General features: G+C 36.6%; 2 protein-coding genes across 2 annotated transcripts; both read right to left on the bottom strand.

Annotated features, from left to right (window-relative positions):
- Positions 1-247: 247 nt before the first annotated feature.
- Positions 248-3,383, bottom strand: GCK72_009603 (uncharacterized protein; the record flags this gene model as incomplete). The annotated part of the gene is made up of 7 exons (XM_003112884.2): positions 248-385; positions 431-1,232; positions 1,283-1,417; positions 1,695-1,835; positions 1,935-2,200; positions 3,169-3,276; positions 3,330-3,383. 7 exons carry the CDS (start codon positions 3,381-3,383, stop codon positions 248-250), a joined length of 1,644 nt encoding a protein of 547 aa, XP_003112932.2.
- A 5,404-nt stretch (positions 3,384-8,787) lies between these two features.
- GCK72_009602 (uncharacterized protein) lies at positions 8,788-11,233 on the bottom strand (the record flags this gene model as incomplete). Its single annotated transcript, XM_053727452.1, has 5 exons — positions 8,788-8,877; positions 8,961-9,039; positions 9,092-9,300; positions 11,011-11,076; positions 11,183-11,233. 5 exons carry the CDS (start codon positions 11,231-11,233, stop codon positions 8,788-8,790), a joined length of 495 nt encoding a protein of 164 aa, XP_053587029.1.
- Positions 11,234-11,812: the final 579 nt, after the last annotated feature.

The raw sequence follows: 11,812 nt of genomic DNA, 5'->3' as shown, positions 1-11,812 counted from the left end.
ACAACTATTTAATAAGCTTTAGATCTGTTTTGTTTCTTTTTTCGAAGGGTTTTTGATGATGGATGAGCGATTGCAACAAGTGTGATTTGAGTTGAGATTTCCCGTAAAAGAGAATGACTAAGTCATGAATTGGAAGAAGAGGAAACATTATGAAGAGTGAGAAAATACCCATGATTCCTAAGGAATGTTTGAAAAACAAGATAAGAGCAAGCAGAGGAAAAAGGGATAAGAGGGAATGAGAAGGTGTCTATGTTTGCATTGTTGAGTTGGCAATTACCGCCCAGGAAGGAAACTCGAGAAGTGGGAGAGTTAGGTATGCAATACTGTTCATGTACAGGATTGTAAGCACTAGAAGTTCCATTGAGATGATTCCTCCCACGAATGCCTGTAATTCATCAGCCTGATTAAGGTTTTAGAAATTAGAACTCACCATATCAGACACTTTGACCATTCCACTTCCGAATACAATTGCATTCGGCGGAGTTCCAACTGGGAAAATGAAAGCAAATGATGAAGCGAGAGTCGTTGGAAGCATCAGAGTGAACGGATGATGTCCTGCTTTCTGAGCCAATGTTGCCACAATCGGAACGAAAATCGATGCAGTGACAGTATTCGAGCAGATGTTCGTGATGATCATTGCAATGAACATGGTCAGAAGTTGAAGAATCCATAACGGTAGATGTCCGATCGAAGATAGACTGTTTCCAATCAAAAGCGATAATCCAGATTCCTTGACTCCAGCAGCCAATGCAAATCCACCTCCCAGGAGAAGAACGACACTCCATGGGAATGTTTCTTGCATTGTTTTCCAATCCATCAGACATCCTTTTTTCTTCAAATCCTCTTTTTTTATGTAAGTTGCCAAATCAGGTTTTTCAGACGGAAGAATGAAAAGAAGGAAAGCAACAATCATTGCAGATGTGGCATCAGTATAAGCTCCTTTCTTGAAGAAAACACCGAATCCTGGTACGATTCCAGGGTTACGGAATATCCATAGGGATAGAAGGATGCAGAAACAAACAAATACTGACTTCTCGGCGTATGTCATTCTTGGTAGTTCGTTGTATCGAGTCTTCAACATTTCAGTTACAGCTTCATCTTTCTCCGGGGCATCTCTCAAAAAGAACCAAACCAGTGTGGCCCAAGCAACTCCAAGACACAGAAGCATCAATGGGTAGGCGAAGAAAATCCACGTCACGTAGTTCAATGATCCATCGACTTTCGGGAAGAGTCTAAATTTTCAGAAGTTTCCATAAGAGCTCTTTAAGAGATCATAACATACGCATTCAGTTGTCCCAACATAACCAAGTTACTCGGTGTTCCTGTTGCTGTTCCAGTTCCTCCAATATTTGCTGCAAAACAGATTGAGAGTACAAGACCAGTTGCCATTTTCTTGCATCCTAGACGTCCTCGTTCTCTGAAAATAGATTTTTATTTGATAGGTGTCTTCGAGTTGTCTGTTTCACTGATCACTAACTCTGTGATTTATCACTTTTTTGCTCACTCAGACACCAGATTTTGATGTGAGATCAATGATAAAACTCTCGAGTGATATATCTGTTTCAATAGCAAAGCACAATCGAATGTTCATTGCACCTCTCTGTTCAAATAAATAAGGTTTCTTTTAGATGCAAACACACATCAAATCGAACTTTCTGTTCCCTGTTCTTTGTTTTTTGATTTCTTTCTCTTACCCATTTGTTGGATGATGTTGGAAAGAAGAAATCAACTGTTGTACTACACTTTGTCCAATCGGAACCATCATTGCTGTTGTTGCAGTATTCGATATGAAACTGCTGAGCAATGCGGTGACTGTCATGAAGCCAAGCATGATCCTGAAGTTTATTTTGAGTTCAAAAAGCAAACAGTTAAATTTAATTGTTTCGAATTGAATCGGTTGTGTGCGAAACGTATCATCCGTTAATCAAACTAACCATTTCGGCTCGCTTCCTACGCATCGTAAAACGGAAAGGGCAACACGTTCGTGTAGATCACACTTCTCAACAGCAGCAGCCATAATTAGACCTCCGATGAACAGGAAATTCGTGTCGTTCATGTATTCTTTTGCAGTCGTATTGGCATCAAGTACTCCGACCAAAGGGAACAAAACAACAGGTAGCATTGCTGTAACTGCCAATGGCATCACTTCTGACATCCAATAAATTGCAATAATGCACACACAATACGCACATTTCCATTCCTGCAAAAACGATGAACTCTCGTGGGAATTATCAGAGAACAACGGAGTGTAAATACAGTTTATGTCAATATTGTATTTTTCAAAACAAAGAAATTCCGGAGGAGCACGAGGAATGTAGGTGGGAAAAAGGTTTTTGTGCTACGTCATTGCTCGGAAAACGAGTGAAAAATGACGTTTTATGATGTGGAACTAATTTTTCTCCATGAGACACACCTGGTCAAGTGATGAGTTTTTTGATGGAACAGGAAACTTACTTCCTGATGGATTTCAGATTCTAGATCCTATCTTTGAACACAATATACTTTTCGTCATCTATTTCAGATCTAGTTTTTTAGAACTAAGTAGACCTTTCTGGTTTGAGGTTAATGCAAAGGCTAAGTGAATATTCTTCAATATGACTAATAGGCATTTCTCAAAAATCCCGAATCAAGTTGTAAATCGAGTGCTAAGCTCGGTCTGGAAGTTTCTCAGAAAATGAGTATTTGTTTTTCTTCGCAAAAAAAAACTATACGATTTCCAAGTAGTAATTTCCGAAATCTTTCTATTTGGTATCTCATATCCTCTTATTTATTACTGCAAAAGCCTTCCCCATATCCCTCTCAACTCTTTCTCTTTCTCCTTGCCCGTGTATTTGGAAGCCTCCCGTTCCTTCTCTTTGGACACCTTACGTTTTGATATATTCACAAAACGACGAAGGGGACACTCAAAAAAAAGCTAGGAAACGAGAGAGCGAGCGAGGGATCACAACGAAAAACGAGGGAGCTTTTCGTGTGACGTAGCGAGAACAGAAGAGAGCAAGTGTGGGGGGAAATTGTCATGCGAGGAATTGAGAAGGCGTCCTCTCTCTCAGTCTCCTCTCCCAGCTTCTCCTCTATTTCTCCGTTTTTCTTACTTTCTCTCCGCGCTTCTTAATAGTTTTTTTTTTCTGGCATTGGCCATTCTTTGGAAGAGAAAAGACAACTACTTACCGGCCCTTCCCAGTTGAGCATTTGTCCAAAGAATAGTGGTGTCAAGACGAGAACCAATCCATTTCTCAGTCTCCGGAATAGGCAAAGCAATCGCTCCTTGTTTGAAACCTGGAAAAAAAAACAAATGTACAGAATAAAAAAACAAGGAAGTCGTTTCAAACCTCTCTGGAGACAAAGTGCTGGACGAAATTGGTGCTCGAAGAGCTTTCAAGCATCCGCTGACGACTCTCCGAGTTCTCCGGCCATCCGGATAAATGGAGAGAAAGAGACATTGTACCGTATTGTTGGTCCAGTATTATAGATGGGAAGGTTTAGAACAGGCTGGAAAGAGAATGATATTGGGTCATTGGTATGAAAATGCAACGGCAAGAAGATTGAGCGGATGAGACGGTCAACAGATGAGAAAGAACAGCTGAAGAGGTCTATGAAAAGCATACAAGAGATGGGGTCAAACTCGTTTAGTTATTTTTTTTTAAATGAAGATAGGGTCATAATGACGAATTGAAAAGAATAGATGGGTTCTAATGGGAAGAATTGTTTCCCTGGTTATAACAAAATCCTCTCAAAAGACAGCTTTATATTATTGAAACAGTTCACTTTGAATCGGAAAGAAATCTCAAAAAAAATTCAAAGAAAGATGAAACCTTTGAAAATCGAGAATGACGCGAGCAGTTGAACATCAGGAGAGATGAAGACCACCCCACCCTCCGAAATCACTTTACACTCGAGAAGAAGAAAGAGAAGAAATTCGAAAAAGAAAAAGTTTCAAAGCTCAAAAATATCTGAAACCACCGAATGTCTTTCTATATTTCTGCAATGACCTCAGTAGTGTTGGTAAACCAGAATGAAAGTGGGGCGGAGTCTAAGTGAGAAGCCCATCGGCGCCAAATGAACAAATGGAAGGGAGAGTGTTGCTCTGGGAGAAAGAAGGAAAATGGGGGAAAAAGGAGAGGAAAAGAAGAAGGAAAAAGTAGTAACGGAAGAAGCAGAGGAGGAGGACTAGGAGACGAGCAAATGCGCAAGACGGCGACTGGCGGCTAGAATAGGAAGAAGTGTCCAGACGGAACAGAGAAAAGAGGCTGGTGATGATTAGAATTTTCTAGGTTGTTGAGGCTATAGACACCTTCTTTTTCCGTCTTTTTTGTACTTTCAATGAAAACAAAAACGTCTGGAGGATTTGAAAAGTCTCTGAGAGTGTACGACCTTTGAACATGAAACAATACATTCGTGACGTATTTCGTTTTTGTACCAACGGATAGAAAGGGCTCTCTCTATCGTTCTCTCTTTCTCGTTTTCTGCAGATAAATGCTTCCAGAAAACAATATGAGATGGTTGTTGAACAAAGAAACTTTGAAACTTCTGAGTGTTGTCTGCTTTTTTTGTGTTTTGTTTCGGAGGTATTGAAAGGGAAAAGAGTGATACGGTATTCGGTGGGAATTTGATTCGTCACGTAGAATAGTTACTGGGAAATTGATTGTTTTCTGTTAGAGTAAGATGCATGTTTGCAGAGTTTCGAAATCTTACTTAATATGGAGTTCGTTGTACAGATATCCAATGTTATGGGTACTTCGGGATCTGAGAAGCATGATTTCATATTTCTCAGCTAGACGATTTATGAAAAATTTTTAGTATGAATGTGATAAAATAAGCTGACTTTAAAGCTTTTCAGAAAGCTTTATATATGCTGAAAATATTCAATAGAAACTTATCCTCTTTTTCAAGTTTTAGGAATTTAAAATGAATAAAAGTGAAGAGAATGAGGACAAAAGAAGCATTTTCCTTCTTTATATTACAGTTTCACAGCTATAAACACGTCCCTCCCCCGCTATTTGCATACCATTTTTTGGAAAAAAGCACTGATGACGATAAAAGAACAGAAACCAAATGGAATACCGAAATGAATAAAACCGAAATTTCGTTGCCATAGGAGAACTCGAATGACGAATACTTGTTTCTCTCCGGAAAGGGTGTGTTTTTGCACCTGAGTGATGTGCTCGCGTAGACTGGGTGCTCGTAATGGGCGTGGTCACGGAAGAGAAAAAAGAGGGAGTGAAAAAAAGAAAACAAGAGCTAGACTGATGACTTGCAGAATGTTTGACCTGTTGGATTAAAACATTTTTTGAGAAAAATGACGTAAACCGAAACTCGATCCTGAAAGTTGTAAAGTTTTGCTCACGTGGCAGAAAAACGAAGAGTCTCGGAGAAATGTGTCGTCATGAGGTCAATGCTCCAGGAAACGACCGGATGTTCTTCAGCTAAAATCATTTGGAATCGAGATTTGAAGATTTTAGAATGAAGAGACGAAGAGAAATGGGAGTATAAATGAAAACGAAATTCTAGAATGAGACGAAATAGAAGCACTGATATACCACACAGAATCTGAAATTGATTTATTCCGAAACTTCGAAAGTACTGTTATAAAACTTGCATCGTTCAACAATTATATATTTTTTATAATTCAGATAGTAGAAACATTACTTCTGCATGGCTTTTCAAATAGCACTAATCTCTATTCAAAATAACAAATCAAATACCATATCGGTTCATTATATGGAATGGGACGATGTAATGAGTAAGTGACGTAGAATGATCATTCATAATCAATTATGCTAATTACCATTTGATTTGCCGGCGCAGACTAGTTCAAAAATATTCATTTGAAAGGATTTCAGTGCTTGTGTACCCAGTGAGAGATTAATTGCTGGAAAAAGAGCTTCCCACAGAGAAGAAACAAATCATAAATTTGAAAAGTAGCAACGGAAACGAGTCACGTTGTCCGCACAACGGGAAAATGGATTCTTAGGCTTACAAGTAATTCTTTCTCTTTTCTTTTTTAATACTTGGAAAATGCTTTGAGTGTCGCTTAGACACCTTCCGCCGATTTGTCCAACAGCTTCTTGTGTGAGTCATCACTTAACTTGCTTCTTCAGACAGGAGAATACATTTTCAACTCTGAATTTAGTGAATGTCGAGTTTAGAATTCATAGGTCCACCCACTGTTTACCTAGGTTTAATCAATCATTTTTCTTCAAAAATAATAATTAAAATCACAAATGTTCATATGATTTCTGAAACCTTTATTTTTAAAACGAGAAGAAAACAGTTTGATCAAGAATTCTTTCATTGAATTAAATGTTTTGTTTTCAGTCAAGAGCTCGATTATTCATGATGTTTTCAGCAGATTTGCATGATTTTCTTTTACTAGATGTAAATATGTATCTCTCACAAGATAAATGACACGTTTGCCTGTTTTCTTTTGAATTGAAACCTTGAAAGGAAAGAAAAATTGTTTGTCATTTGAGCACCTGAGCAACTGATATATGTTTGAAATCCCTGAAACCCGGCAACATAAAACCCAGAAACATAAATGAAACTATTTCAGAGAATGGTGAACTGAAAAGTAAACAAAATGCAATAATTCTAGAATGTAATTTTTTGGAGGAAGGATATTTGAAAGAGGCATCCATCATTTTCCTCATGTATTATTTATAGGAAAGATGGAGAAAATTGGATTCCTCTCCATTTTTTTTTTGAAGAAGAAGATTACAATTTAAATGGTTCTTGGTGGATCGCAGATGTCGTCAAATTAAAATATCTCATTGAGTCCAACCTTCCGAGAGTTCATTGCGTTCAAACCATATTGGTTAAAATAATTTTTGAAATGAGAATTGAAGAACAACTTCAATTTAAAATCTCTTTATATTGTCAAAGGTTTGATAACTGAATTAACAAAATTATGAAAAACCTTTCAAAACACTTTGATACTTATTTCACATCAAAATTCCCGTTCCTTTCTGGAAAAACTTCAACTTATTTCTCTCTGATAACTGCATCCTTTTCTTGATTCATTTGTATTTCTCCCAAGAGGAACCTAAAAAAAACATTTCACAAAATGACAGACATCATAGAGAAAAATTCAGTTTTTAAAGAGTGGATGTTATGTTTCAAGAGAAGTTCAGATTTTTAAAAATTTCGTGTAAATACTTCTTTTCTTCAATTTATTTTTCAATTTTCAATCAAATTAATTTTTGATACGTGGTCGACAATTACAAATGAAATTGACTTCAACTGATATTGAGTATTACACCGATGAGCTGTACGGAGGAACGAGAACAAATATCGATTTTGATAATACTCTTTAAGAAATGCAAAAAGCAACATAGGACATACAGTACGATCCAAAAAATTCTGAGTCGTTCCTAGTTGTCACTTAATATACATTTTAACAGATCAAAACTAGAGCGTTCTTTTCATAGTTAAATATTTTTGTACGAACTCTCCTGAAAAATTACCGATAAACGAAATAATTTTTCCAGCAAATCGACATTTTCTAATGCTAGATAACGAGATTTGGGCACTACACATAAAGTCACCCCCTCGGTGCACTAAATTTGTTCTTTTTCATTGTTCGAAAAAGGTTTGTTTCTGTGATAATCAGAGAGATGAGCCATCCCAGATTCAACCAATAGAGCACCTAAAAAATAATACTTCCAGCAAGTGATAAAGTATTTCAGAAATTAAATTTTTTAGAAATGCTGAAAGAATAGAAGGGCTGCCCTTCCAATACAAGTTTTACGGAAACGCCGTGCTACACTCTCAAATTAGCCCATTTCGCATTGGAAATAGGAAAAAGTTTGCAATTTTTGGATGGTACTGTAGCTGAAAAGTTCCACACTGAAAATTTCGTGATCAAGTTGCAACCCTGCCTAATTAGTGACTCTGTTTTGGCATTGCTCGACAAAATTCTCCGTTCCGAAGGTTCTAAGTTGATGGCGTCGCTTCTGATCTGCTCAACTAGCGTTCAACCGCTTTTCGATGTGAATACGCCCTGTTCTGTAGCTAGATTTCCGTCACTAACTTTTCCCTTTTTTTCAGACAGAACACTCTATAATCTCGAAAAGCAACTCCCAATTTGTAGACGTTGGAGAGTTGTACGATGAGCCAAAAAAGGTGAACCAGTGTGGAAATTGAACGCATCTTCACCGGTGAAAATATATATTCAGCGGTCAGGTTAGTTCCCATTCAAAGTCATTAGTATGTATACAGTATGTTTTCATCTTCCTTCCAAATGTACCGTCGTAATTTAACTTATCCAATGAATCAAGATCATACAGATAGTTTTGTGTTTCTTGCGCTCACTGGATTGGCTCTTTTCGATGCGGATCTGAAGAATAAAACAGAAGAAACTGTAGTAGTTAGTCGAAAATCTCGTCAAATAATACAAAAAGAAATTATGAAATGCCACGAATCAACTGGATATACCTCGCATATCAATTATTCCGAGTTTACATGTAAGTCTTTCAGACAGAGAAATGTAACTTTTTTCAGAGAGCAACAAGAATATTTCTAGAAGATTGAGTTATGTGATGAAAGCATATGCGGTTGATCAAAAGTTTTAGAACAATTGTATTCTTAAATTCGGTCAGATCTGATTCGCTTTGGAAATAAACTTTATGAGTCAAAGCAATAATTTTTCGAATTTATCTAAAAAAAAGCAAAATATATATGTCATACACGAAATGTAACATTTCACGGGATTTTAAAATAAATGAACGCGGCTAGCATCATCACAGGATTGCTATAGTTATATCGGGTTGTACTTGTTTTTTTTTTCGCTTTTTAAACGATTGAAGTTACACTTCTGGAAGGGTTTCTTTGGGTTGGTTGGTAGGTTGAAATGCTTGTCTCACGCCATCCTTTACGGGATCCCTGCAAAAACGTTTATTTATAGATTTCCGATGGACAAACATTCACACAGACTGATGCTTTTCTGTAGAGGAAAAGCTACTTACGTTGATGATGAGAACTCCCGAATTGGTGAGATGACTTCTGATTGTGTCCAAATGAACGTCTTCTGGGATAGAGTACTTTCTGGAATTGTTAATTAGTCTCAAAACAAAACAAATTTCAATCTATAACTCACCTCGAGAAGCTTCTTCGAAGAGTGTGTCCATCTCCGGTTGACTCAAAACGTTCACCAGAAATACTCAATGTGTCATCTGTCAAAACCACTTTGATTTCTTCCGGAAGGAAATGGAATACGTCGATTTCAATTGTGAATCCATGACTTGTGTTTGTAATTTCTCCAGCTCCAGCAACAGGTCCTGGTGATCTCGGCCGTCTTTCGGTGATCTAAATCACTTCATTTTATTTGATCACACACGCGATGTTAGTTTACTTTTATTGTTTACAAAAGAGTTATTTCTATCTAGTATTTCTAATTATTATATCTCGTTATTTTGGAATTTGAACTCACTGGATTGATAAGAAATGGAGGAGTAGGGAATATTCGAAACTCAAATAGACATTTTCCTGAAGATTTGAAGCATTTACATCCGAAATTCAAAGAAACGTTTTTATATTTTTGGGATTTTTTTGGGATTACTGTAGTTACCGTATACCTCAAAGTAAAGTTATAAAGTAATTTAATTCTTTTGAATAAAAAGAAAAGTCGGTTTGCTTCCAAGATTATGTGTGATTTTTTCTCAAAATATGAGCATTCAAACGGGTTATTATCTCACAGCTTAGATTTGTAAAAGATTGTGAAAAATGAAAAAGTCATTTCTCAGTACTTATAGAAACTACACAAACAGCTTATTTGAACAATGTTGTAATACTTCAAAGTAAATAAAACAGGAGAAAAAAGTGTACAGTTTTTTTTTTGGAATTTCTACAGATGGTCGGTAGAATTTACAGATGGATGACAACTAAACAATATCAGAACAACTGATCAGAAGGAAATAAATTATACCTTTGTATAATAATCGTCATAGTTTGGATCTGAAGAACCTCGTTGTGTTCTGAAAGTCTTTTGATACTTTCCACAGAATTGAAAATAATGAAAAATTACGGGAAAACAGTTTCTCGAAAGTTGATTGGATATCCATAGATCATATTGGAATGTGATGCACGTGGATACACACTAATCACGTCTCCAGGTCGATTTGAGAATATTTCAGAAGCAGACGGTTTCTCAGACCAAACAGAACCTTCGAGATAACTGTCTAGATCGTCGTCATCAAAATCTGTATGACTTTTAGGCATGAGTTTGGAATAGAAATGGTGTATGTATCCCCTAGGTAACTAGATGTTGACGGAAGAAGGAAAGAGGGCAGAGAGTACACGAATCGGAAGGAAACGAAATGAACAAACAACAAAGAAATAGAGAAAGAAACGAAAAACGAAATAGAACATGCCGCTTCGCTTTCAATTTGTGAATTTTTTGAAGGGTAGTTGTGGAAAAAAGAAAAAGGAGAGAACTTTTCCGTCAGCCACTTGCGCAGCTACTTTTTGCCAGTCTCTGTGTATATTTCAACTTTTTGACAATTTGAAAAATGTTTCGAATAACCGGATATGAAAAGTATAATCTAAGTTTTGGAGAGAGCGAATGGGGTCAACTTTTTCAACTTTCAAGAATTGCATTTTGCCCAACTAGAAATAAGAAGAGGAGGCCAGAAATGTGTCACATGGAGAAGGTTTCAATAAAATTTTATGAATAAAACAGTATGTTGTAGATCATTGAAATTGAAGAATTACTAGAAAATGTATAAGAATAAAGAACACGGGTAACCTCCGTTCATGACTTTTTTTTGGAACTCGAGAAAGAATTTGGAAGTGAAATTGGACAAATGTAGAAGTTGAGATTTCCTTCAGTGAGAAAATAGTCGGAGGATATTCAAAGCTTTTCCAGAATCCAAATTTTTCTAAACGTCATCTTCGCTTTGATATCTACAAGTGAGGTCAGACTATTTCAGATTGGATAATTATTTTGGATTCAAGTGACAATTTGTTTCAGGATGCCGTATTTCACGAGATACAGTTTTTATTTCACGATAAACTCACCTCGCTCTGATGCACATACGGTTTCTGTGGTTCGCGATGAAAGCTGCTCTGGTATCTTCCAGTCATCTGAAATTCAATACATATAATCGTGTTTTTTCTGAGAAACTAGTGTGATTCGGCCGCGAAATATTGAAGTGGGGCGTGAGAATTGAATGTGATCCACTTGACCCACCTGTTTAGAAGGTATTGAAACGGTCACTTCGACTTTTACAGAGAATGACATAGAGGAAAAAAGGGAAAGAGTTCGAAAAGTTTATAAGTGAAACAACTTTGAAAAACGGAGTTTTACAGAGGTCATATGACATGAGAAATCAGGAAAAAAGTCAAAAAAAATGAAGACACATGACGCAAAGCAACCAATTTTAACGAAAACCTACTGATTTTTGAGTTTTTTATTGGAAAAAAAGGGTTTAAGTTGAGATAAACGTCCACTGAATACGAGGAGAAGTACTCTTGTTTCCGTGAATTTATTGTTTTCATATATAGTCAATCAAGGAATCGACAGCTTTAGTTAGGTTAATAGAGAGAAATTTCTCGATTATTTATGATCGAAGTAGTATTCAGAAACAAAGACATCGGAAAATTTCTCGATATCAGATATAATTGTTTTTTTTTAAATTTTTCTTTTAGTACTTTGTAAAACAAGAATTATTCGAAAACTCCAAGAAAGGAGAAGAAGAAGAAGGAGAGCAGAAACACGTGTATTTCTTTGTCATCTGAGTCACATCTCACCCAATGAGAGACACGAAAGGAGATGGCCGATGGTTGATCGACCAACGGTTTTATTGCTGAGCAAAGTGAT

This window comes from Caenorhabditis remanei, chromosome III (genome assembly GCF_010183535.1).
Source record: "Caenorhabditis remanei strain PX506 chromosome III, whole genome shotgun sequence".
NCBI lineage: Eukaryota > Metazoa > Nematoda > Chromadorea > Rhabditida > Rhabditidae > Caenorhabditis > Caenorhabditis remanei.
The sequence above is the reverse complement of the archived record's forward strand: the minus strand, read 5'-3'. Positions and strand labels throughout refer to the sequence as shown.